Source organism: Notolabrus celidotus, chromosome 11 (assembly GCF_009762535.1).
Source record: "Notolabrus celidotus isolate fNotCel1 chromosome 11, fNotCel1.pri, whole genome shotgun sequence".
Lineage (NCBI taxonomy): Eukaryota > Metazoa > Chordata > Actinopteri > Labriformes > Labridae > Notolabrus > Notolabrus celidotus.
The window spans coordinates 10,619,800-10,645,844 of NC_048282.1; the positions used below are offsets into that span (position 1 = coordinate 10,619,800).

At 41.7% G+C, this 26,045-nt stretch overlaps 1 protein-coding gene across 2 annotated transcripts; it reads right to left on the reverse strand.

Moving 5' to 3' along the window:
• Window positions 1-906: 906 nt before the first annotated feature.
• myt1a (myelin transcription factor 1a) lies at window positions 907-24,937 on the reverse strand. 2 transcript variants are annotated; one of them, XM_034696097.1, is made up of 23 exons: window positions 24,704-24,937; window positions 21,414-21,500; window positions 21,216-21,270; window positions 19,807-19,849; window positions 19,647-19,712; window positions 19,047-19,294; window positions 15,325-16,467; window positions 13,124-13,243; window positions 12,662-12,752; window positions 12,450-12,563; window positions 12,148-12,365; window positions 10,554-10,756; window positions 10,196-10,411; window positions 9,972-10,120; window positions 9,143-9,205; window positions 5,753-5,821; window positions 5,441-5,503; window positions 5,274-5,357; window positions 4,067-4,288; window positions 3,864-3,955; window positions 3,602-3,705; window positions 3,348-3,491; window positions 907-2,026 (listed from the first exon to the last, which is right to left on the reverse strand). In XM_034696097.1, exons 3-23 carry the CDS (start codon window positions 21,268-21,270, stop codon window positions 1,883-1,885), a joined length of 3,651 nt encoding a protein of 1,216 aa, XP_034551988.1. In that variant the 5' UTR covers window positions 21,414-21,500; window positions 24,704-24,937; the 3' UTR covers window positions 907-1,882. The 2 variants fall into 2 exon arrangements, with proteins under 2 accessions (XP_034551988.1, XP_034551989.1); XM_034696098.1 differs by lacking the exon at window positions 5,753-5,821.
• Between the last annotated feature and the right edge of the window lie 1,108 nt (window positions 24,938-26,045).

Below are 26,045 nucleotides of genomic sequence, written 5' to 3' on the forward strand. Positions count from 1 at the left end.
AACTGCCTTTAACAGGCAGAAACCTCCAGCAGGACCAGACTCATGTTAGACAGACATCTGCTGAGACTGAGTTGGAGAGAGGGATAGAGGAGATGAAAAGAGAGAGAGATGATAATTGTGAGATGGATAGTAGTAGTAGCAGCTGGAGTCTGGTACGTCCACAGCAGGAGGCCGTCTACGGCAGAAATCCAGAGGAACCTACGAGACAAGGGAGCTCAGGGACTCCAGAAAGGTCTATGGTTAGTAACTTTAATGGGACAGGAAGAGTTAAAGTAAGTGACAGGCAGAGAGAGGAGAGAGAGGGAAAGAAAGGATCCCAGTGTGCCAGTTCCCCTGGCAGTCTAAGCCTATAGCAGTATAACTAAGAGCTGGTCCAAGCCTGATCCAGCTCTAACTATAGGCTTTATCAAAAAGGAAAGTTTGAAGCCTACTCTTAAAAGTAGGGAGGGTGTCTGGCTCCTGACCCTGACTGATGGATGATCCCAAAGGAGAGGTGCTTGATAGCTAAAGGCTCAACTTCCCATACTATTTTTAGAGACTTTAGGTATGAAGAGCAGAGCTGCATATTGGGAGCGTAGTGTTCTAGAGGGGTAATAGGGCACTATGAGCGCTTTAAGATATGAAAAATCAAAGATGAACCAAAGAGCTCGGAACACCAGGCTTCAAGTTTTTTATTAAGTTATCACTTACCAGGTCACATGCTCCTCTCTGCTGCTCGTACAGTGTGTGTGTGTGAGTACAGTTTTCACCCTCTCGGTTATGAGTCTGAACCATTTGTTATTTTATATTTTTATTGTTGTTATTTATTTTTTACACCAGACGTAAACAACTCTAAGTGTTTGTGCACAGCCACAAATAAAATGCATTAAAGGATGATTGAAGGAATCAAAAAATGAGTGAGTCCAGTCCACGTTTACTGCGGGTTAACCTTTATTCAAGAGCAACTTAAAGACTAATCCATACACAGCCATCATTAACACATAGACAATACAAAATAAATATTCACCATCACTTTGTTCTTCATCACCAAATAAATACCAAATATGTGCAGCTCATAATTCCCAGTGTATTGCAATGTACTCAAAATAGTTTGTGAAAATAAAAAGGAAAAATCATATAAACATAAGAACCAAAAAAAACAACAAAAATCTTAGAAAATTATTAAAAAACTTTCAGTTACAAAATATTTGCACTTAAAAAGATTCCAGTATTTTAAATAAATAATAAGATATATAAAAGAATTCATAGTTGATATCTTAAAATATTTCCTCTTTGTTCAACAATGCAGAGGAAATGATTCCTGTCTCTTGGTTTTAAAATCTTCTCAGGTAGCGATTTGAAATAAATAAACGTTAATAAATAGATAATGAATAATAAATAGGCCAACAAATCAAAATAAATACAGCAGACATGAATGAATAAGTTATTAAACCAACATCTGCAAAGGACTTAAATAGTTACACAGCAATATTAAGAATGAATCTACAAACTAGTCCTGGAGGTGCAACATCACTATGCTCATATAGAATACTATCGACATTATTGAGTGGAGATGGGAAATGTTCACTAACTAAAGGATCTGCTCCGCTAACGCTGCATACTGCACTCCTGATTTTGTTCTGTTTTAACCCTCGCTCACAGTAACAGTTTGATTCCGGTGTGCCACCACACGCTTTACACCCACACCCTCATCTAGTCACGCATACCGTCATAAAAGCAACATGCAAACAGCAAACAAACGCAAAGAACGGATGGGAAAGATCCAAATGAGAAGAATTAATTACATACAGTATCTAAAGGGGTTGGAAAGAAAAGGTTGGTCACTGTGAAGCCCTGCCTTCCCCCCGCACGCTCCTCCTCCTCTTCCTCCTCCTCTTCCTCATCACACCTCAATGCCTTTCACCGCCTGGTTGATGGACTCCAGCAGAGCCCGGTTCTCAGGGTTCTGGTAGCAGTCTTTATTGGTAAACATGTGGGTCAGGGTCTCTACGTAGCCGTCAAAGTTCTGCTCGGACAGCGGCTCCTGCTGAATACAAACACGTCAGAAAGTTACAAGTTTAGGTCATACATAGGGATGCATGATAGTGGATTTTTGGGAATGTCTGATACGTCGATATCTCCACTCATTTTTGCCCTTAGTGATACCAATATCGATACTCAGTACATTTAAATGATGTTGAAAAAGTTGATTAATTGCCTTAGTCTGACTACAACTGGACTGGAAAACATGTAAACGTGTCAGTCCTATTGAAACCTACAAATTCAAATTTCTGGTAGGCAGACTAACACCTCGATAATGTGGTGGGGGATCAATTTACTCTTGCATGTATACACCTCAAACACGCCCCCAAACTGGCCTCAGCATTTTGTGCATGCTCCACAGGAAGATGACAACATAAATGTGTAGAAGGAAGCTGGATAGTAAACGTTATCTTTGTTATGTTATCTACCACCTAAACAGAGATGAGCTCAAAGGGAGCTCAGAGTTTGATATCAGAGAGATAAGCCTTTATATACGACTTCAAAATACTGCTAAGTGTTATATGAAGCTGTGTATCGTCTGCAAAACAACGAATGTTAGAGATAAATCTGACCCAAAGGAGGCATTGTAAGAAAAAGACAAGGACCTAGAACTGATCCCTGTGGAACACCACACATGTCAAAACTAGAGTTCAAAAATGTTTTTAAGCACCCTGTCTTTTATTTACCTGAATTAACTAAGAAATGCCGACATTTCTTAGTTCATTATATCCCCTGGAGTAAGGCCATACCTTTGTTTCAGGTAGGTCTCAGTTTCACTGTAAAAAGTAAAGTACTTAGAGGCTTCACTGTCGTTTTTCTGGTTTTAAACTTGCGATTAACAGGTCTTAAATTGTCTGCTAAAAAAATCAAGCTTTTTCAGGTCTGTCCTCAAGAGGAAACAAAACTATTTTTACAAGCAGAGTTTGTTTGTTGAATGGAGGTCTATGAAAGAGGATTAGAGACACTGATGTTTTTTTTAGGTCTGACTTTCTTCAAGAGTGTTCAGTTATTTCTCAGAACTCTGAGATCAAAAACAGAATTCTGGAATTCTGTCTTTGATCTCAGAATTCTGGAACACTTGCTGTTGCTCTCCATACAGACTGTTTTTCCTGCAGACACAGAAGCCTGCTACTACTACTCAGACTACAGACAGAGACCAGAACACTTCTCAGACTAAAATCCAGACCCTGAGATACAGATTCAACATGTTCATGCATATCTTCATAATATCTTCCACTTGTCTTCTAACAGTTGAGACAGCTCAAGGCTTTGGTGATGAGATGCTAGGAAGCAGAAAGAAACTCATCCTTGCTGTTTATCCTCACCATTGTTGGCAGGCGGATGTTGGTCAGGCTGCGGATCAGCACCTGACTCAGGCCGGATAGCTCCACAAACAAGGCCTCATTTCTCTCTTCGATCTGTTTGTTCTCCTCCTCCATGTTCTTCAGGTTCTTCTCCATGGATGAGATCTGAAGCAGACAGAGCACAGACCTCTTATAGACTCTTATCTCTGCACTCAGTCTTTGCCTATGACCAATATCAAACCAACAGCCTCCAGCAGCAGTAAAGCAGAGCTCACCTGAGTGTGCAGGCTCATCATGTCGGCCTCCATCTCTGAGTTGGACTCATTCAGATCGTTGATCTCCTTGTTGAGCTGCTTGATGTCCTCGTCATTGTCCAGAACTGAGCAAGAACAGCAACACAGTGTTAGCACACAGCATATAGACAACTTCTTTATCTTAGATCATCACTCATATCTGTAGACTTAAAGTGAGGCGGCAACAACAACTTGATTTAACTGTGGAGAGATACATTGAAAGTCCTTCTGTTCGGTCTCTTACCATCACTGGCTCTGAACTTTGCAGTGATATACTCGTCTCCAGGGAACTTGGTTCTCTTCTTGTTGGCTGTAGCTCGTGGACAACCTGAGAGACTGAGAGGAGTGGGCTGATCAGAATCATGGTTCATAGAGTCCTGAAAGACTGTTAAAACTCTATAAAATCTGAGTTTGCGTCTACATTGCTCTGTCAGATGTTCAGGATACCTGCGATGTGTAAGGAAGCTTCCATTTGCATGTCCTGAACCGTCACAGCCTGGCGTTGGGCATGTCGGACCCTCGGTCTTGAAGGCCTTCCAGGAGAATGGAGTGCCGTTAAGAAGACCTTCTTTCTGCCGACGTGCTGCAAGCGGACAGCCATAGGCACTGCGGTGGGTGGCGTACTTCCCACTGATGTGGCCAAGACTGTCACAGCCCGGAACTGGACACCTGAAGACAAAAATGGAGGATAGAGACTTTAAACACAAATCCAGACTAGGAGAGACCAATGTCACATCATGGAATGTCTCTGGTGAGTAAAAGGAACATTTATCTCAGTCTTATATTGTCACGGATGATGAGGTGTCTTCCTGCAAAGTTGAAATAATGTCCAGTCATGCAAATACCAATAAGTATCAAAATTGGAAGCACTTCTAATATCTGAGATGCATAAATGTGTTTGGTTAAATTCATGACAACATGCCTATTCTGTTTGAAAGCAAATAAAGGACAGAGGGCTAAAAAACCTTTTTCAAAATCCAAGATAAGTTCAATTAGGACAACTTTGATACAGTTTGGTGTAGCGTTCCTCAGGGATCAGTTTTTGGTCCTTATCTTTTCCTTACATTGCTTCCTTTGGGTCTGATTTATCTGTAACGTTCGCTGTTTTGCAGATAATGCACAGCTTTATATTACACTTAGGAGTATTTTGAAGTTGTATATCATGGATTGTCTCTCTGTTATTTAATGCTGGCTGAATGACATCCACTCTGAGCGCCCTTTATGTGGCTCCTCAAAGCTGACCAATGAGTGACTTGAGGAGGACTGGAGCGACTTGTTCCTCAGTGTTACAAATTCTGGCCAAAATGTAGGTGTGATCTCAGACTCTGAGCTTTGCTCACCAAGTTAGCACAATCAGGCTTTCTGCTACCCCCAAAATGCCATGGTCTTCTTCCTGCATCATAGATTTACTTAGGAACCTAGTTCCTGTCCTTATCATAAATGGCCTGCTTTTGCTCTCCATACAGACAACTTTTTTGCATGCGCCAAAGCCTGCTGACACCTGATTGGTCAGTATTACTTAGATGTACCAGAAACCATAACCTGAAGTTTTTTTCCTGTAAAGCTCTTTGGTACTGCTCTTAAAAAGGTGCTAAACAACCAGAGATAACATTCATTATTGCATTCTATAATTGGGTTGATAAAAGCTCCTCACCTCAGCAGCTCTGAGTCCTCCTTGTCGTCCTTGGTGGGCGTCACTTTCACTCCACTTTTCTTGGCTCGAGGGCATCCAGACAGGCTGGAAGAGAGGAACAACAAAGTCAGTATGAATCACTTGACGGTGTAACGAGCAGGTAGGTCAGACAGGTGGAGAGCTCCTACCTTCTGTGTGAAGCGTAGTTTCCTGTGATGTGGCCTGATCCATCACAACCTGGAGTCGGACACCTGAGGCACACACACATGCTATTTCAACCTATACAAGTTTATTATAACCAGACTACAGACAGACATCTGATTAATACCTCTCTACATAATCAGGACTCATTGTTTGGGGTTTAGAATTTGAAAAAGTGATTTAATTTTTACTGTTTTGTTAATATTTGTGTTAAAAAGAGAGCAGGGACAGAGCCGTAGCTGCAGACTGAGTGCTCAGTGAACATGTTGGAGGTGAGAGACAGGAGAAAGCAGACATACTTTAGTTCAGCTGTGTGGGCAGCCATGAGGGTCCGAAGTGATTTATCAGCAAGAGGACAGCCTGACAGACTGGAAGATAGGTCAGAGAGAGAACGTCAGAAAACCAGACTGAGAACAGGATGTCCGAGCATGAGTGAAGGAGAGAGCCGGGACCTGAACCTGGACTACAGAGAGCCAGGACAGGACCGGACAGCACACACACACAGGGAGAACAGGAGCTAGCTTATTATCTGAAGTTTAGAGGAGTGGAAAAGTTGGATAGGACAAATAATGAACAAAGAATGTGTGAGAGTAGAAGTAGAATAATTAACTCTGATGAAATTTGAACAATAAATCACTACAGGAGAAGGGCTTATCAAACAGATCTCAAACCTATAGACTGAAATAGATTTTGATTATTGCTCATAGACTGTCAAAGTAGATGTAGACACCACATTTAAAGCATTATTTTTAACTTGGCCGGTTTGTTATTGTTTATTTTTTGGAGCCAGAGATGAAAAAACTTGGACAATACATGGAGCCGTGATTCATAGCTGTGACCACCTGGCTTTATGGCTACATGTAGTATCACAGTGAAACCTCCAGGGGGCACTGAAAGCTTCTGTCTTCTGATAAAAGAAATCTCAGCAAAACAGCTGACCTTATCTTTCATATTTGGGGACATTTGCTGGAGCAGTAGAGGCAACTTATATATCAATGATGCCAATTTAATGTAAAATCAATGGGCTGAGTGGAAACTTAGGGGGGCAAGCAGCAACCAATGTAGAGTGCAAAACAACTGCAGTACCTCAAGTGCCCACGAGAGGCTGTATCCTTTAGAGCCGATATTGAAAAGTGAATTTTTACAGCCTGGTGCCAAAAAAATATTCAGGCTGAAAGAACCATTTCTTATGGAAGCATGTTGCATTCACATGAGAACAAAAGCTCTGCTCTTTTTTCTGAATCAACAAGATACCGCTATTGTAAAATCCCAACAGCACCTCAAGGCCAAACGTTAAGGTAGCCTATGCATGCCCCGGTTGTTCAGTTTATCAACTTTGCGAAGTGTCTGATGACTTTGCAGTTGTTTAGACGTAAGGCTCGTTCTGATCTGCTGCACATTGCAATATTTTTCCATCATCCGCTGAGCAGATATGCTTCATGGATATAAGACGATGTATCTGAAATGCATTCAAGCTGGCTACGTTGTGTCCATAGACTGCTTAAATAATGGACGTAGTATCTGTGACATCAACCATCTGTTCCTGAGTGCTGTTTTGAAGCCAATGATCAGCGGGAGCCATTTTGGAAATGCTGAACTCAACCAAAATTAGTGTGAGGTAAAGAGGCAGGCTTTGAGCCTCCTAGCCAACAGATATAGCATTCCCGCCTGTCAGTCAAGTCAGTCATGTCCTTAAATGGGCAAAACTAGTAATCTTAATATGTTCTGAACTGCTGCGTTAGAAAAAAATTCATCCCCTGTACAGTGTGTGCCGATAGAGAAATGAGCTACGTAGAGCCAAGACATTTTTTGAACCAGGCTGTAAACATGTTAATTAATGCTGCAAAGATCATCTTCTTTGAATGGGTGTGTATGTGGTTTACGTCGTTTCTGCAACCAGCCTCAAGCGGATACTCGATGAATTGCAGTGTATAACACTTCTGCATGGGCTTCATGTTTTGAGACTGGAGTCTGCCGCTTGGTTGTGACTCAAGAGACAATCAGACAATTGCTGAAAAGACTGGATCCCCAAGGAGTGCAACTGAGGCGCTGGTTATGTCGTTAATTCATGAAAACAAAGCAGATTTTTTTTTTTTCTTATGTGAATGCTATACGCTTCCGCATCTCGATTGAATTTTATTTGTTATAACTTACATATTTTAAAGATGTTATGTCAAAGCCAAGAGGCTAAAAGCTTGCCTCAGCTACACCTCTTTGTCTGTTTCTAGGCTGACTAGAAGAGTCAACATTTCCAATATGGCGACCACCTTCTTTAGGCTTTACAATGCCTGCAGGAACCAATAGGTGGCATCACTGAGACTACATAAAGTCTATTCCCGAAACCAGGAATAACACTGCCAGCTTGAAATGAGATGAGCAGTTCCTATTGGACTACACATGGCACCATTTTTGTGCTCAATAATTTGATTATTTTGCTGCAGAAGACGAAGAAAAACCAGCGAAACAATTGATCTGTGCCATGTCCATTGCCGCAGTTTTTTGTGCTAGGAGTGCCCATGACTTCATTTTCAGAGCGCTTCTCACCAGCATTTACTGTTGCTAGGTTACGAAAGTAGTTCTGCAGTACTTCCGCTTCCCTAAGTAGTACCGTAGAGAGAAGACTGTTGGGTCTGTTTTTAATGCTCTGTATGCTTCATACTTGCTTTCATTCAACAGCATTTTAAAAAGAAACTATAAAAACTATTGATAGAAATCGTGTCAGAGCATTAGCAGCTGCTCTAAACTTGGAAATTGTACCTCGAAAAAAACAAGTGTGATAACTTTTCTCCTCCGTACAGACCACCACCATTGTTGTTGACAAAGCTGATATCAGAAGCCCCGCCCGTTCTTGATTCTGATTGGTTGGTGATCAAGAAGTGACATTGATGAGTGCGGCGGTGTTCCAAAAGTGTTGGTTTTCAAGCTAAGACAAAAATCTGCAGAGGCTGAGCGCTGGAAACGCTGATTCACATCGGGTTTGAATAGAAATTAGGCACTGCTAGCACAAAAAAATGGCTGCAGTGGACACGGCACCTTAAGTCAGTATCAGGGTAAGATTCTCAGCTGTGCGCCCCCTGCTGACAGTTAGAGAGAATGTCGGTTTCAGACCTGGAGGCTACATCTACTTCTCAAAAACAGTCTGTGATCCTAACCGCAATGCTTCCTACAGCAGCAGGACTCGGGGTATGAATCATATGCAAGAAATAATATTTGACTAACATGAAATAGTAGCATGCAGACCTCTGTGCAGGTAGTGTGTCGACAGAGGGGTTCAGAGGCTCTCATCTTTATGCTCTTATCCACCAGTTTTCTAACTTCCAACATATTGGACTCAACACATCTGCACATTTTGCATACTTGTGGCTTGTTTAAGCGGAGAAATTTGCCGTTTTTGATCCAAGACTTACATGAATAACAGATTCATTAGAGAGGGGCAGGAGGGTATGAGTTAACAGAGGTGAGACTCTGTGAGGCCTGATGTGATTCACGCCACAGTTTAACAGGCTGGAATCAGATTTGTGAGTCTTTTCAGGAGGTAGAGCACACTTTTGTCTTATTGTTGGTAAACACAAAATATCAAAGTCAAATTTATCACATTTTAATCCTTAGTTCCTCAGAAAATAACTTAAAAAAAAACTTTATCCTTAAATAATCCTCTGTCAGTGGAATACACTGTATAGAAAGCTTACCTTCGATGTGAGGCGTAGTTTCCAGTGATGTGTCCGCTGCCATCGCAGCCTGGAGTTGGACATCTAGAGCCAAGACACACACTCACAGATCAGTATGAGCTTTGTCACACTGAATACACAACTTGCAGTTTTCTTTTTATCACAAACTGGCAATATCAAGGGTTCATGTCCTGGACAATCTAGGTCTGATAAATTCGAGTGTCTGCAGAGTCGTTTGGTTTTTGTGTGCATGGTGTCCAGTGACTGCAGCTGAAGCTTGGTTCTCTGCTAACTCTTGAATGAAGAAATGGAGGATGTTACTGAAACAATCTTCGAAAATGTCTACTTTTGTCGGACTACGCAATGTCTCTTTAAGCGAGTGCCAACTTTTCAGGGCTTGGCAATAGTTTACAATCCGACGAGCAACTTGGAAATGTAAGAATAGAGTTGGAGATTAATTTTGAGCACATTTTTAGTCACACTTGCATAACATGTTCATTCACATGGATTAATAAATGCATCAGCTGAGAGCTGGTGTGATCCAGGATTGTATGCATTGCATCCTCTTTGCCCTCCTTTTTGTTCTCCACCAGCAGACAAATACACGTTGACTACAAACAGAAACAACAACATTCTTAAACAAAAAATCGGACATGCAGAAACTGCAGAGAAATTATCTCTGTGGTGAGCTGTAAAGGGTTGGTTAAGGGTTGGTTAAGGGTCGGTTAAGGGTTGGTTAGTGGTGAGTTAATCTGAGCAATCCAGACTTTAAGATAGTCTTCATCTCCCTAAAAGACACCTTTATAAGGAGAAGTGAAAAAAGGATTGATTGAATAAGAGGTGTACTTACACAAGAATCTCTTTTTGTTTGTCTTTGGGCTGAAACTTGACCTTGAAGCTGCTGGTGGTGACCTCACCGGGGTACTTCCTGTCCTCCAGGTTCTCCGGGTCTTCCTCCTCACAGTCCGATGAGGTGTACGAGGGAGCCGCATACTCCACCTGTGTGCCAGATCATCAGGTTACTACAGGTAGTGAAAGTGTTTGACTCTGTGTTTCAGTTATTCTGTGCCGTACATCTTCATGGTCTTCCTCTTTGACTCCACTGGGCTTGGTGAAATCCAGCGGCCCCTCCCAATCCGGCTGAGTGTGGCCCTGAGACAAGGTGGTTGAGATGAGCTGAGAGGATGAAGACGAGGAGGGTGAAGGCTCTGGAGGCAGCATGCCCTCCCGCTTTGTCTTCTTCATGCTGAGGTCCAAGGTGCCGTTCTCGTCCACTTCGATGTCCGATTCCTGCAGGGTGCAGACACACGATCAGAGGGTACGTTAAGTCTCTTTTGCAAACCAATGAGATGTGAGGAAGCACCGTGGGAAGATTGTGAGGAGCCAAATGAGTCTAAATAAATCCTGTAAGTCTGAAATCCAGCGTGCTCACCTTGGCGCAGGGCTCCCTGGGCTTGGTGCTGAGGCTCTCGGGTCTCTCCCAGCAGCGTGTGGACAGGTTGAGGATGGCTGTCGCTGCCATGTGAGCTGCCTCTGCGTCTTGGCTGTAGTCATAACCAGAGGAGGACGAGGCGCTCTTCGGAAAGCCTCCCGACACACTGTGACTGGGGGAGGAGGCCTTAGGGAATGATTTAGCTGTGTGGGATAGTGAGAGAATGAATTCACTGGAACAAGGACAGGAGAACAGAACATTTGTGCAGCTTTAGACCTATCAGTACATGTGTGAGCTAAATGTGGCTAGCCCTGCTATGCTGCTGCTTTCACTCCCACTTCCCACCACACTTCCACTGAGGGGGGATTCATTGGTAGCACCGAGAACTGTGCATCCATATCTGCAGCATCTCACGTTCTAATGCACAAATCATAATGCGCTGATGATAAGTGCAAACACAACCATTAAGTTTTGCAGCTGTGCGGCTTGCTCCCGTTTGCATCTCATTTCAAACATGAGTCAGCATCTCCATTCTCTGCTGATGGATTTCAGATCTGTCTTACTATTCATGTTGGATGTCATGCCACTTTCACTATTTATGATAAAACTCCCTCCTTGCAGCAACCAAGAGAAGCTAGTGCAGATAAAATCAAGTTGTGCAGCTTTAGACCGTTTCTTCACATGTGGAGAAGCGTGCTTGAATGTTCCGGGGTTGTTCCATGGACAGCCACAAACTGATTTAACCTCTGATTATAACATTAAAAGGTATGCAAAAGTAATTCTAACAGACTTTATTTATATTTAATTATAATTTTTAGGTCGTCTAGAGGTGGAATTGTTTGAGCGTGACATCCTTTATTAATGCTGCAGAGCCAAGAAAACACCAATTCTTAAGAGAGAGCGTAAAAATTTCACTCCAATTCAGCCCCACATGTCTGCACAATAGTTCCTCTAAATAAGTGCAAACAGCACCGGCACACAAAGACAATATTTGTGATATATTTAACCCTTTGCTTGTGCTTTGCAAACTGTCTCTTCCGTCTCACTTGCACAGGTTTAGCGGTTACAAAAGCTGTATGATCCTTCAGTGAATCAGGCCCTCAGCTGTCGTTCTGCTTTGCAGTAATGAAGTCTTTCTATGTGCTAATCTGCAGAGTGTTTAACAGAGTGCTGCACGGCGAGCAGGTGAGGACAACAAGAATTAATTTGTCTGAACAAAAGGTTGATCGCTCCCTAAAATAGATTAATGGATGTGCATGAATGACTCATTCCTGCGTGCTGGTTTATAAATGCTGCACAAAGATGATGACTCATTTTGCTCTTACATTTAGATAATTGCTTTTGATCAGAGCATTAAACATCCTACAACATATATTTAAGGCTCAAACATGCAGAATTGATTATGCACATGTCCTTTTGAAATCAAAACCCACCTGCATGAGACCCAAGACGATCTCTTACAGTATTTACTGAGAGTATCAATCATAAGTCGGAGAAAACTTCTTGCATCGTTTGGTAAACACATATGTTTGCTTCCAGAACTTGCATTCAAAATAAAAAAGTGGAGTGTGGCGGTGAAGTGTGCAGCGCTTACATTTGAAGGCTTTGGGTGATGTTTCAGTGCTGCTGGGCGTCTTTGGAATGAGCATACGCTTTCCAAACACCTGGACGTCAAAGCTTGCATAGTCAAACGACACCTTTGAGTACTTCTCCAGCTCCTTGGCCAGGTTAGCGCGGGGCGTGGTCGTCACTGTGTTGGGCCGGTAGCTGCCGTACTGAGGGATCTCCAGCTGTTTCACGAAACACATAGGCCTGCAAGAGAGGTCATCGAGAGTTTGTTACCCCTCATGTGACACGGACACAATTGCATGCATATATCACGTTTATGAGTCTGACCTGAGCACTCTGTCAGAGTTGGAAGAGGGTTCGCTGGATGACGGCTGGAGAATAACCTGCTTGTCCTGTCCTTTGTTCAGCTTAGCTGCTGCAGCGATGGGGCAGCCGGACAGACTGCGAGGGAAGATGGATGTCAACACTTGCATGAAGTTGTTGTGATAGTTGCGCCAAAGTTTACATTTGTATTATGCATGTGTGTGTGTTTCATTAACCTGCGATGTGTGTTGCGGTTGCTGTTTACATGGCCCTGGCCTGTGCAACCGGGAGTCGGACACTTCAGGACGTTCTCATGCATGGCCAGGACTACAGACACACAATAGACACCAACAATCAGCAGAAGTAAGGGAAGTTATTCATGAAGAAAGAGGCATTCAGCAGCAGGATTCACTCATTCAGCAGTTATTAGATTATTAAGAAGAAGTAGAGAGCCAGCGAGCCGGAGTGTATATGAAATAATTAGTAGTTAATTCTGTAAAAGAGGAAAGAAGCAGTGATATTAGTAATTAAAGTTGTGGTAGTAATAATAATAGCAAAAAGTAACTAGGCCTTGAATCTCAAAGCTCCCACAATGTTGATACCTGAAAAAAAAAGTCTGAAAAAGAGAATAAACATCAGCAGAGTCAGGTTTCTTCAGCGGTGATCATGTGATTTGATAAAAGGTAACGTGCACTCACTCTCCGGGGGTATTCTGTCTTTGTGAGGACACCCAGAGAGACTTCGATGGTGAGGGTAGAGTCCAGTCACGTGACCTGTACCATCACAGCCGGGGGTCGGACACTTCACTTCCTTCTTCTCTGAATTGGGGGAACAGAAAACAGAAATAAGCAATGAGTAAAGAGAACAAGAGAAATTAGCAAAACACGAGCCTCTTCTTTTTCAGTCAGGTGACCTATGTGTTAAAACTGTAGACAGTGTGAAATATAAGAAGTCCTTGATTTGTATTCTGAAGGTCATTATTTTGAGCCGAAACTCCTGAAAACTCCAACAAATTTAGGGTGAAAGCTGCCATGTTTGAATGCAAATAGCAGAAATTTTCACCCTGACTTAATCCAGACATTTTCTTGACAGCTTTGTAGTAAAACTTCAGTCATGTCATGTGACTAGAGCGAACCCTGAAGTGTGACTCATAATGGGTTGAAAAAACATCCAAGGTTAAAAAAGGAGAACAATGAAGATGTCTGCACATCTGTGTTTTTGCATGCAGCAGTGATAGAAATGCAAAAACTGTCCTCACAGTGTAGGTCTCTGTTTCTCTGTAATCATCGTTTTGTGAACCGTACACTCTGACTTTTGAAACGCTTTCCATGTCACCCTAGATTTACCCCCCTCGCTGTAAAGGAATGTGTAAAAAACCCTGAAAACTTATGCAAAAGTTCATTAGTGCATGCATGAACGAGACTTCTGTGTCTCTGGACATCAAATTTGACTGAAATTGCACCATAGTTTGCAAAAATGCATCATGCTACATTCAAGGACGCTTGAAACTAGTGTTTTAGTCCATACACTCATGATGTAATACCTTGCAACCAGTGCATTCCCTCCTGCGTGCCATTGGAGGGAGTGCAGATTGCATACACCCCTGTCTGCAAAGGCTTCTCTTTTTAAAGAATACTTTTGTAGCTTTTTATTTGAAAGGACGACAGAAAAGAGACAGACCATCTCTGGAGTGAGAGGGGATGACATGCACTGAATGGTTTCACTTTTGCTTCTGCAGCCTGTGCTTCCAAGAAAGTTACACAAGTGGAAACCAGGAGGCCAAACCCCTTTTTGATAAACTGTCTAAAGCTGTGTTTCCATTGCAGGAACTTTATCCAGGGACCAGGAACTGTAAGGGATTCTAGCCTGTGTTTTTGGTTTTAAGTAAAGTCCCAAGAACTATGTTTCGTCCCTGATAGTACACAGACTTTGTGGTGCTGATCATTTCTGATTGGGTGAGGACAACTCTTCACATGTCTTCATGAGATCTTAATGGGTTAGTCCAAAAAGGTTAATTAGGTCTAACATCGCATACTTACTCGGGGAATCCACAGGATGCGTGTGCGCCGCGTTACGGCTGCGACACGGCTCTGCTCCGTCCCGGGGCTTTCGCCCTGGTCCATAGGATGCGTGTTTGGAGCGGCGCGCACTCCGGAGCAGGAAACTCAAGATCCCTCGAGAACTCCAAAACGCGCGAGAACAACACAGTATAAACTTTTCCTCGTCCATGGTGTCGGATATCTTTTGAGACTGACGTCTGGCCCGATGCCACAGGTTATGACGTAATGTTGAAGAAGTGGTGAAATTTACGATCTTGTGTTTGCACATGGTGTTTATTTTGAAAGTGAGCGGATGTTGCATACGATCCTCGTGCCTGACTTCCGGGATAGTTCGATCATTTCTGTGTCGATTGACGCGTGCTGGGCGCGGGGAGCGGCGAAAATAGACTCCCCGCGTATCTCTGGCAGAGCGGCGCGGCGGAACGCTCCAGAGACGGAGCTGAGACGCGCCGCAGCGCGCCCTGTGGACTCTAGAGCATTGACTTGAATGGGAACCTATTTGCTGCGACGTGCGCGGCGCAGCCGTAACGTAACGCGACGCATCCTGTGGATCTTGGGCTTTATAGTAAGACAGTTCTTGTTTGTGGACTAGTGTGAAGAAGACTGCAGGAAGTTTGTAGTTGAAACATGTCAAGGTAAAAAGAAAAACACTCTGGTCTAGTAACAAAAACTGACTACTTTTAAGGGTTGTTAGATCTCATCGGACACATGGACAATAAAAGTCTGGAGGAACCTTTCTAACTGAGTGAAAGTTCCTGTTTTTTTTGGTGGAAACGTGTCTTTATATGTTAAATAAAAGGTCAGTTTGTTGTGTTTGGTCGTAGTGACAGTAGACGTACCTTTGCTGTAGTGTGAGGGGCGCCGCGGTGCCGTGGATGGCTCAGAGCTCTTGCTGGACGAGCTGTACGGGTGATACTCGGGGGAGCTCTGGGACTCCTGCCCCCCCTTCACCTCCTCCGCCTTCAGGGCAATGGCCTGCTCCAGCAGACCCAAATTCCCCCGAGTCATATCCCAGTTCTCCGAGTCGTCTGTGATCCCCGAGCCCTCTGAGACACGATCCTGCTCCTCCTCTCCTTCGTCCTCTTCCTCCTCTTCTTCTTCCTCTTCCTCCTCCTCCTCCTCATCGTCCTCATCTTCGTCCTCCTCGGAGCGGACTTCTATGACCACTGTTGTTGGAGAGCCCTTGCTGGACTCTCTGTCCTCCTCTTCCTCCTCCACCAGCACCTCTCCTTCTTCCTCCCCCTGCCTCTCATCCTCCTCCTCCTGCTCTTCGTCGTCCTCCTCTTCCTCAGTCATAGGGGTGCTGACCTTCTCCTCCCGTATTGAATCCTCGGCTTCGGATCCCTGAGTGTGTGGGCTCAAAGTGTAAAGAGTGTGGACCTCTTGGTGGACCTCCCTCTCATCTCCGTCCTCTTCTTCTTCTTGCTCGTCCTGCTCATCCTCCTCCTCATCCTCCTCTTCATCCTCGAGCTCCTCCCTCTTACTCTGCCTTTCTGTTAGATCTTTGGCCTGATGGTTGTAGTCCCCGCTGGAGTACTGGTGATCCGAGTTTTCCTGGCTCATCATCTGTCGCTCTTGTACAATGCTCTCCTGCATCTCTTGCTGCTCTTCCTCCACCTTTTCCTCTTCTTCCTCTGCTGCGTCCTCCTCCTCCTCCTCTAATTCTTCTTCTTCTTCTTCTTCTGCTTCTTTCAGCTCTATGACCTCCTTCTCTTCTGCAGCCTGCTCCGGTGGCTCCTCCTCTGTAACCTGCTGATCTACAACCACCTCCTCCACCTCTTTTGTGTCCGTGTCCTCCTCCTGCTGAAGATCTTCAGCGAGGATCGCCGGCTTCTCTTCCTCAATCGTTTTCTCACTCTCAGTTTCATTCTCCGTTATAATCTCGGTTTCTGAGGGGACGCTTTCATTCTGGACTTCTTCAGCTGGATGAGAAGCTTCTGTTTCTGTTTGCTCTGGGTCCTGGATCACCTGGGGGGAGTCTGCTGTGGATGCAAAGAACAGATGGATGTCGTTATTCTCACTCTACAGTTGCATCCAGTAATAACTTGTCCCACTAAAGAGTTAATGCATCCTAAAATGCATATATTAAACATTTATCTATCGCCAGTTTGAAAAAAAGTGATGTCTTACTGCACCCCATCAGTGTTTTTGCAGAATACTGGTGCAACTTTACATGTTATTTCATCTTTTCTGACCCACAGTCGCCTCTCTTGTTCTGAAAATCAGCTCTGCTGTGTTTCAGTCAGAGGCAAGAGGCTGCAGGTGTGTGACATCACCTTTATATAACAGCTCTAAAAACAGTGCATCGAAAAAAACCAACACATTATTACTTTTTGCTCCACAACTCAACAACAAAGTGGACATTCCTGCATCCTGTGTGTCTTCAGGTGATCACAGACTCACCAAACTGCTGCCATGAATGGAACAGGACGCCTCTCCTCCAATCAGATTAAAGAAAAATACGTCAGACTAAGCTAGATTGGAAAACAGCCTCTGAACGACACTGCAAATACTCAAATCTCAGCAAGTGTTTTTGTCTGTTTGTAGTCACACAAGTCACATTAACCGGAAGAGTCCAGATAGAGATCTTATTTTAAGATATTACAACCCCACAGTAAGCTCTTGTTTAATTCTATTGAGAAAAAATATTTGCTAAAGGAGAAATCAAGATCTGAGTTTTTGCAGTGCATGGCATAGCTCAAATACCGGTCTTCTTTTCAGATCCAGAATCTGGTTTCAGACGTTTGTGAGTCATACACCTGCAGGACTCTGAGGTCAGACTAAAACTAAAGGAGACTGTGGACATCTTTAAAAAGCAGCTGAAGACAAGTTCAGTCTTTATTTCATCTCTCCACGTCTGTTTTAATTCAGCTTGTCTGTATTTATGTCGGTTTGTGATCTCTCTGTTCTGCTGTTTAATCTCACTTTGTGACATCTGCTCTTCACTAACTCACTAAGCAGGGTGTGTTAGGAGCATGCATTCTGCAAACACTGCAAAAACACAAAACTAAGAACTTTTTTTGTCTTAATATTATTATTTCCCTCCCTGTGTTTGTTTTTTTTGTATTTCATTTGTACTTTTCACACTTCATGTAAGGCATCTTTGAGTACTTAGAAAAGCGCAACAAAAGTCCTATCAATTAATATTAATATCATTCATATTATTCTTTTTGTTCTTCTCTTAATTGATGGTCGTGATTTTATTGTATACAGTTATTATTACTATTTTTATTATTTTTTTATTTTTTTATTAAATCTTCCATGTTTGGGGGAGGGGAAGACAGTGCATATCTTTGTCTGAAAATCTGCTTTGTAAATACAGTGAGCCTCAAAATTATGTTCTGTTTTTATTCTGAAAATGATGAAATAATCTAAATATATATTTTTTTAAAACACAGACACCGACAAGCACAGATAACCATCTTATTTATACATTATTTTAAAGACATTACAAGCCCCAAAAAGGACCTGTAACTGCTTGGAATGAAAAAACAATCTGCCAATAGGGTAGTAAAAGTTACGTGTATAGAATAATATCTTAATCTAAGGAACTTAACAATAACATGTTTCTTTCCCCATTGACAGATTTTGTTTTAATCACTTGGATTACTTCAATCTTTATTTTTGGCTTAATGTCTTAAAATAAGACGCTCATCTGGAGACTGCAGCTTTTTAAGTCTAATGAGACTTTTTAGTCGAAATATGTCAAAAAAAAAACTTTGAGTGTTTGTAGTGTTTGTAGAATGAATGCACTCAGACACCCTGTATGGGAAGTTACGTTTTTAGCACCTTTAAAGAGTACACATTTTTAGATAAAGCAGACATGTAGGGATCGTCAGGCAACTGTGGCTTCATTTAAAGTCTAATAAGACTTTATAAAACAGAAACAGTTGCTTAGTTTTGATTTTTTGCAGTGTTTGCAAAATGTTAGACACACTGATGAAAAAGATCGAGGTTCATCAGGGGATCGTGGCTTTGCATTAAGTTTTATTAGAAGTAAGACAAAATAACGTAAGTAGTTTTGAGTTTCTGCAGTGTTGGCATATACTTAAGACACACTGTCAGGAAGTTAGTTCAGTTTCTGCAGTGCACTTTGTGAGGGCAGCTGAATCTCTGCAGCCTGATGGTGTTCCAAGAATTTTTCACAACTTTGATCTCAAAACTTTCTCCATCAGCCTAAATGTTCCAAGTTGGTGCTGCTTTGTTTGCACCTTACTTGCTATTGTAAACATGATTACATGTAACATTTTTATGTTGAACGTTAGGATGACAGCACCTGCTAAATATGTTGCATGTTAAGAGTGTCACTGTTTTCATCTTTGCATGCTTTTATTTGTCTTCAGCTCAGAGCATATAAAGCTTAAGAAAAGTTGACCGCATGTCCGACTGTTCATCTGATAGACACTATAAAAACATTCATGAAGGAGAAGAGTGTTTGGCTGAAAATAACAAGATGAATCTGGTTGAAATGAAATCCTGTAAAACTACAGAGAACATGAACACATTTCGACCCTGTCACTACAACGACTCCTCTTCATTTCACTTTCTCGGTTTCACTCACCATTTGCCAGCTCGGACCGTCCTTTCGTTTTGTTTTTCTTCTTCTCTTTCAGGTCCCCTCCTTCCTCCTCTTCCTCCTCCTCCTCCTCTTTCTGCTCCTCCTCCTCCTCTGCTACATCACTCTCTGCATTCAGGCCTTCGTCAGGCGTCTGTTTAGCAGGCTGGTTCCTCCTTTTAGGAGCCAACTGGTTCTCCTCGGCCTCGGCCTCCTCCAGCTTTCTTTTCTTCACGAGTGGGCATCCCAGAGCGCTGAGGAAAGCAGGAGTGTATGTGTTAACGTGCTGACATCAAATAAGCTAATGTAGAACAGAAAAAAACAACAGCTTGATCATTTCTTTGAAAAGAAACCAGCAGAGAATGAGAGAAGATAAAGATTACAAACGTTTACCCAAAAAAAATCTGACTATATGCATCGTTTGAAACAAAAAAACACCACCTCAGTCCTCTCACTGTCTTTCGTGTGCATGTGTGTAATAATAGTGGATGTGTCTCTCGCTGATTGTGCTTCTATAAGTAAAAAGCATGCAGGTTGGTTAGCCTACACCTCCATGGTAGCATGCTTCCTGGCTGCGATGCATAAGTGAGATATATTGAATCGTACCTCCTGTGCCGTGAGTATCGTCCGCTCACGTGGCCTTTCCCGTCACATCCAGGGGTGGGGCAGCTGCTGCTGACACACAGCACCAAAGTTTAACTCTTCATTCAAATAAAACACCCTTTTTAAAATACTATGATAGCTGTTAAAGTTTAGAATCACTCACCTTAAGTCCTGCTTCATGTCCTGTCCTGCAAGCTCTGAAGACGCTGAGAGAAAGGGAGCAGGAGGGGCGTTAGACGCAGATTTAAAAGCCTCAAAACGTGACCCATGCATGATGAAATCTACACTGGACACTGTTTATCGATAGGCTTAGACTTCTATAGGCTTAGACTGCTATAGGCTTGGACTTCTATAAGCTCAGACTTCTATAGGCTCAGACTGCTATAGGCTTAAACTGCTATAGGCTTGGACTTCTATAGGCTCACACTTCTATAGACTGCTATAGGCTTAGACTGCCAGGAGAACTGACACACTGGGATCCTGTCTTTCCCTCTCTCTCCCCTGTCTGCCTGTCACTTACTTTAACTCTCCCTGTCCCATTAAAGTTACTAACCATAGTCCTTTCTGGAGTCCCTGAGCTCCCTCGTCTCGTAGGTTCCTGCCTTGCCTTGTCTCGTAGGTTCCTGCCCGTTAAAGGAAGTTTGTCCTTGCCACTGTAACTTAATAAATGCTGAAAAGTGCTCTGCTCATGGTGGATTAAGATGAGATCAGACTGAGTCCTGTCTGTGAGTTAGGACTGGATTTTGTCCTGTCTTGATGATGGGTCTTTGTTAATAGTAGAACATAGAGTACGGTCTAGACCTGATCTGTTTGAAAAGAGTCTTCAGATGACATTTTTATGATTTGGCGCTATATAAATAAAGATTGATTGACTGATTGATTTAAGAAAAGCTAGTTTTGGCCATTGAAGTCTACAACCAAAATATTTGCAACAAATGTACTTTTGCAAATGAATGAGTTTGTTTGCATTTTTTGACTCTTATTTAAAGAAACCAAAGTTCAAAGTATGTCTGTTGGAAATTAGATGATGAACAACATGCATCAGGAGTCTGCCGTCATTTACAAAATAAACACTTTGAGTACTCTAAGTTTATGCAGGGAACATGCCAAAGGTTTATTCATTGGCGCAAAAACTTCAGTTTGACTCACGGAAGAAAGGATTTGGTTGAGTTTCAGTTAACGACTCAATCGTTCATGAGTTCTCTGTAAGTCAAAGCTGCTATATCTGAAGTATCTAGAGTAGAAAACAGTAAAATGCAATCAGGTCTGGCATCAGGTCTAACTCTCACACTGTCTGGAGACGTGTTAGTTTGTTTTTAAATCTCTGAGTGATGCATCGTGTCAATTTCAGGGTCAGTTCAGGAAAACAGCTAATTTTGGGCTCTGAGTGTATTCCATAAATACACAACAGGAAAGGTCACATCAGCATCACTTTACATCAGATGTGTGTGTGTGTGTGTGTGTGTGTGTATGTGTGTGTGTGTGTGTGTGTGTGTGTGTGTGTGTGTGTGTGTGTGTGTGTGTGTGTGTGTGTGTGTGTGTGTGTGTGTGTGTGTGTGTGCACGCTCTGACCTCGGTTGGTTTTAGAGCGGGTTCTTGTTCGTGTCTCTGTTGTTTCTTGGCTCATCTGAGGAACAGAAGGATATGAGAAAGATCAATATGATAGATAGATAGATAGATAGATAGATAGATAGATAGATAGATAGATAGATAGATAGATAGATAGATAGATAGATAGATAGATACATAGATAGTTAGATAGATAGGTACTTTGATGCTGAGGCTCGTCCTCTCTCTCGTTGATTGGCTCTCCCCTGGTCCTCCGGTGTCTCAGTATCTGACCTCTGAACTCATTTTCTGATGACACACAGAGAAAAATCAAAGGTTAGAAGGAAGTTCTGCTTACTGGCTTTATGAACCAGAAACATTGAAGTAACTAAATTTCATGTTTATTATTCGATGTATCCTTAGTTGCTGCTAAGACAATTAAAAAGTCTGTAGTCATATCGTAAAACTCTGTGTTTCTGGAGGAAAATGTTCAAGTATTTTAATATTTAAAGGAAGTTAAACATGCATGTTGATGCACATTGCACTTACAGTACATTTTATATGATGGGGATCATTAAAAACATGGAGTCTACAACTTAAACCTCAATACTAAACGTGCAGTTAAAGCTCCAGTGAGGAACTTTCAGTTTATGTTGGTTTTGGCACCCCCTGTGGACAAAGTGGTGACTCTAATGTCTTCTGACTTTGTCCTGCAAATGTAAGAATATGATTTTCAACAACACCGTGTCATCCTGTAGTCTTTTTACTGTCACATGTATCATTTATTGAGAATCATAGTTGTGGAAAATGTAAAATAAAGTTCTTACAGATGCTATTCTTTTTATCAAAGGATGCAGCTATTCCTTACACAATGCTTTTAAATGTCACGCTTATTTTAACCCTGAAGGGGCCGATATGTTATGCTTGGTGCAAGTTGCAAAAACAAAGTGACGCCTGATGTGCACCAGCTTAATGCACAGTGCTTCTGAAGACACATGCAGGCTATGCTACATTTGCTTATTATAGCATGTATTGGATCGTACCATATCTAATGCTCTCGTCACTCTCTAAATTTCCTCTGAGGTCAGCTGATGCATTCTGTTTCCTTTTCTGCACTATGTTATGAAAGACGACAACCTTGTAGCTCTGTGTGTGGTTTGTCAAAGTGGTGTTGCGGTACCTGTACGTCGCCCTTCCTCAAAATTTAATGTAGAGCTAAAGCAGAGTGTTTAGTGGTGGTAATGACAGCTACGATTCTTCACCTGAGCTCCCTTTGCCTTACCTTCACCTCATGTTTGAGCTTTTTGAAATGAAGAACGCTATATTTACACTGCATAAACTTTGAAAAATCACCATCCGACATGAGAAAACCTTTCCAAATTTGTAGTTTAACATCTGTTTTATTCCAGATGACCATTTTAAAACAAGTTATCTGTGCTTGGAGCAACTTATCCGCTGTTTTTATTCTCTGGTTGGTCGTTCCTGTTATTGTTTCTACTGTTACTGAGCTGCAAATCATTTAATCTGCAGAATGTGAGTTCAAATAGAGTTTTCTAAATTTACATAAAAGAGCAAGATGTTCATCGATGTATTGTGTAAAAGCAACTTCTATAGATTTCTTTAAAAAATAGTTTGAATACTTAAGTATTTTTGAAGAGTTTTAACTCAAGAAATAATCTTACTGAGTAACTTTTATTTGTATTTAAGTAAAATTTGACTAGGAGGATCTTAAATGAGATTGTTCATTTTGTCCATCACTTATTATATCGTAGTGTATCAAAATGTACAGTATCATATCGTAGCATGTGGTATCCTCAGTGGTGAACAGTAACAAAGTAAATTTACTTGAGTACAGTACTTAAGTACAGTTTTTGAGTATCTATACTTTACTTGAGTATTATTTTTTGAGGAAACTTATTACTTTTACTCCACTACCATTAAGAAGACAATTATTGTACTTTTTACTCCACTATATTTCTATCAATGCTCTAGTTACTCACTACTTCTGCTTTGACGTCAGCTCATGAATGTCCTTCTCTTTTCTGAAATCTGATCCCTAAGACAGTAAAATGTGTTTTTATAGTTCTGTTTGTCTCTCCACAGTTGAACGTGGAGCAAGCACAGAACAAACTTCACTCAGATCAGGCAGTTCATTTAGAGGTGGTAATGATGGCTATAATTCTCCACCTGAGCACCCATGGCCATATCTTCAGCCCGTGTTAGAGGTTTTTGAAATGAAGAATGATATGTATTGTTTGAAATGTTCTCCCTGTTTCCCACTCTGCCCAAACATACAAACATTCACTGTCCTACATAACATTTGTTTCATTCCAGATGAAAATTTTAAACTAAGGTGTCTGTGTTTGGAGTAACTTAGTGTCTGTTTTAATTCCATGGTGTAGTTTTTAGAGATTTCAAGTAATGGTTTCTAGATAAACATAATGTAACAGAATGTACTCCTATGTATTCTTGACTGCACTTGTGTATTGTGAAAATACAAAGTTTAGAGATATTTTTAAAGTACTTTGAATACTTAAGTATTTTTAAAATCAAGTACTTCAGTACTTTAACTCAAGTTATAATTTGATGGAACAACTTTCACTTTTACTGGAGTAATATTTGACGTGTACTTTGTCTACCACTGGTGGTATCATAATATATCCTACTGTACTGTATCCTATAATAATAATAATAATAATAAAACGTGTATTTCCTTTCACAATTGCAAAAAAAAACAAAGTCTCTAATTCAGCTTTTAGTGTTAAAATATTTTAGAATACTAAGGCACTTTAAAAATGTATCTATATTTTTTTAGAAAAATGCACTGACATCAACTTATAAATGACAGAAATAAGCGCTGATGCCCGTCCAGAGATTCCTCCGGATACAAAGGTATGTGTACGTGACAGTTTGACAGCAGACAGCGGTGCTCATGACAGTTTGGGGATCTTTGACACATCCGAGAACCAGAGACGCTTTATATTGACTTTAAAGGACCTAGAAGTAGTTCACATGTGCTAAAGTTTACAAAGCAGGGATATTCTATGTGAATTAACAAAGGTAAATTTACAAAGCGTCAAAAGGTTTGAGACGGTGACAGGAGAGATGTAGGCCGGGCTGCTACCAGGACGAGGCCTTTCTCCTCTCAAAAACTGGCACAGTGACAAAACAACAAACATACAAAGGCCACCGGCGGAATACACTTAGATTTAGCGTAAAAAAACGGCTGTGGAAACACTGAGCCGCCATTGGAGCCGTAGGAAACAACTACTAGGAATAATAATCGGTTTAAAAACTGCTCATTCACACCGAGCTGGAATTATTCTCCGCGGAGGAAAAAAAAACCCGACAGAAATCTCGATGACATCCTCGGAACAACAACCCACATACCGTGTTACCCCGTCCTCCCTGCTTTCAGAAGAATCCACCGTGAAGCCTGCACGACAGACTCCAGAAAATACCGACAAATAAGTGAGCTTCATGCTCTTTGTCACGGAGACATAAAGCCTTACCTTCCGCTCAGACTACTGCCCTCCCCTCCCCCTCCGCTCCGACATCTCCGGGGCTGGAAGATTCACTTTAACCCTAACCCTGCAGCGGCTCTATCCCGGAATACACGACCGGCACCGGGCAGGAGTCGACTAGACCGGTGTTACAGCAGCCTCAGAATAAGCCCAGCAAACCCCTGGAGCGTGTTCAGCACCCCGGACAGAGCCAGCCGAATCTTCAGCACCATGGACAGAAGCCCCGCTGCACCGCCTCCTGCAGGACACTGGAGGAGCTGCAGCCGGCCGGGGTAGATGTAGCTGGATACCCCCACGGAGGCACGTCCCGGTCTGTGGGCTGCTGCTGGAGGTGGCGGACACCGGTGTCAATATTTAAAGAGACGCCAAGCAGCTGGGAGACGAAGGGGAACGGAGGAAGGCACCAAACACACTCCTCAAAACTCCCTGTAACTTAAAACCAGCTGACTGCACAGTGGTGGCCAAAGTAATGGAAGCTCAAGCAGCTCTAATATAAATCCATGTCTTGTAACAGTGAGATATCACCAGTGAGCCCTGGACAACACGAAAACAGTCACAAACACTAACAAATCGTCACGTGTGCTATATTTGCTCTTTTTAATTAGAATTTATATCAAATACAAACTCAGCAACCAATTACAATGCAGTTCATAGCATCTCTGAAAATCAGCCAATCAGAGAGCACAACAGTGTTTATGTATTCTGGAGCAGCCAATAGAAACAGGAGACAGTTTCAAGACTTATAAAAAGACTACAAATAAAGAAGACAGAAAAGTGTTTTTCAAAGAGTAAGTAAAAATAACTTTCAAATAAGAAACCAGATACATTTAAATTAGTAATTTAATGAATATAGGCCGACGTAATTTAAACGTAATCAATAAATAATTAAGATGTTAACCCCACACCTAATTCATCTCTGCCCATTCTTACCTAAAAAGACTACAAATAAACAAGACAGAAAAGTGTTTTTCAAATAAAGATATTACAAATAAAAATAATTATTAAAAATTAGAAAAATAATTAAATTAATAAATATAGATCGATGTCATTTTCAATAAATAAGTAATATATGATTAGGTGTTTACCCCCATCTAACTCATCTCTGCCCATTCTTACCTAAAAAGACTACAAATAAACAAGACAGAAAAGTGTTTTTCAAATAAAGATATTACAAATAAAAATAATTATTAAAAATTAGAAAAATAATTAAGTTAATAAATATAGATCGATGACATTTTCAATAAATAAGTAATATATGATTAGGTGTTTACCCCCATCTAACTCGTCTCTGCCCATTCTTACAGTAATACCCGTGACACCAGCTTTGCAT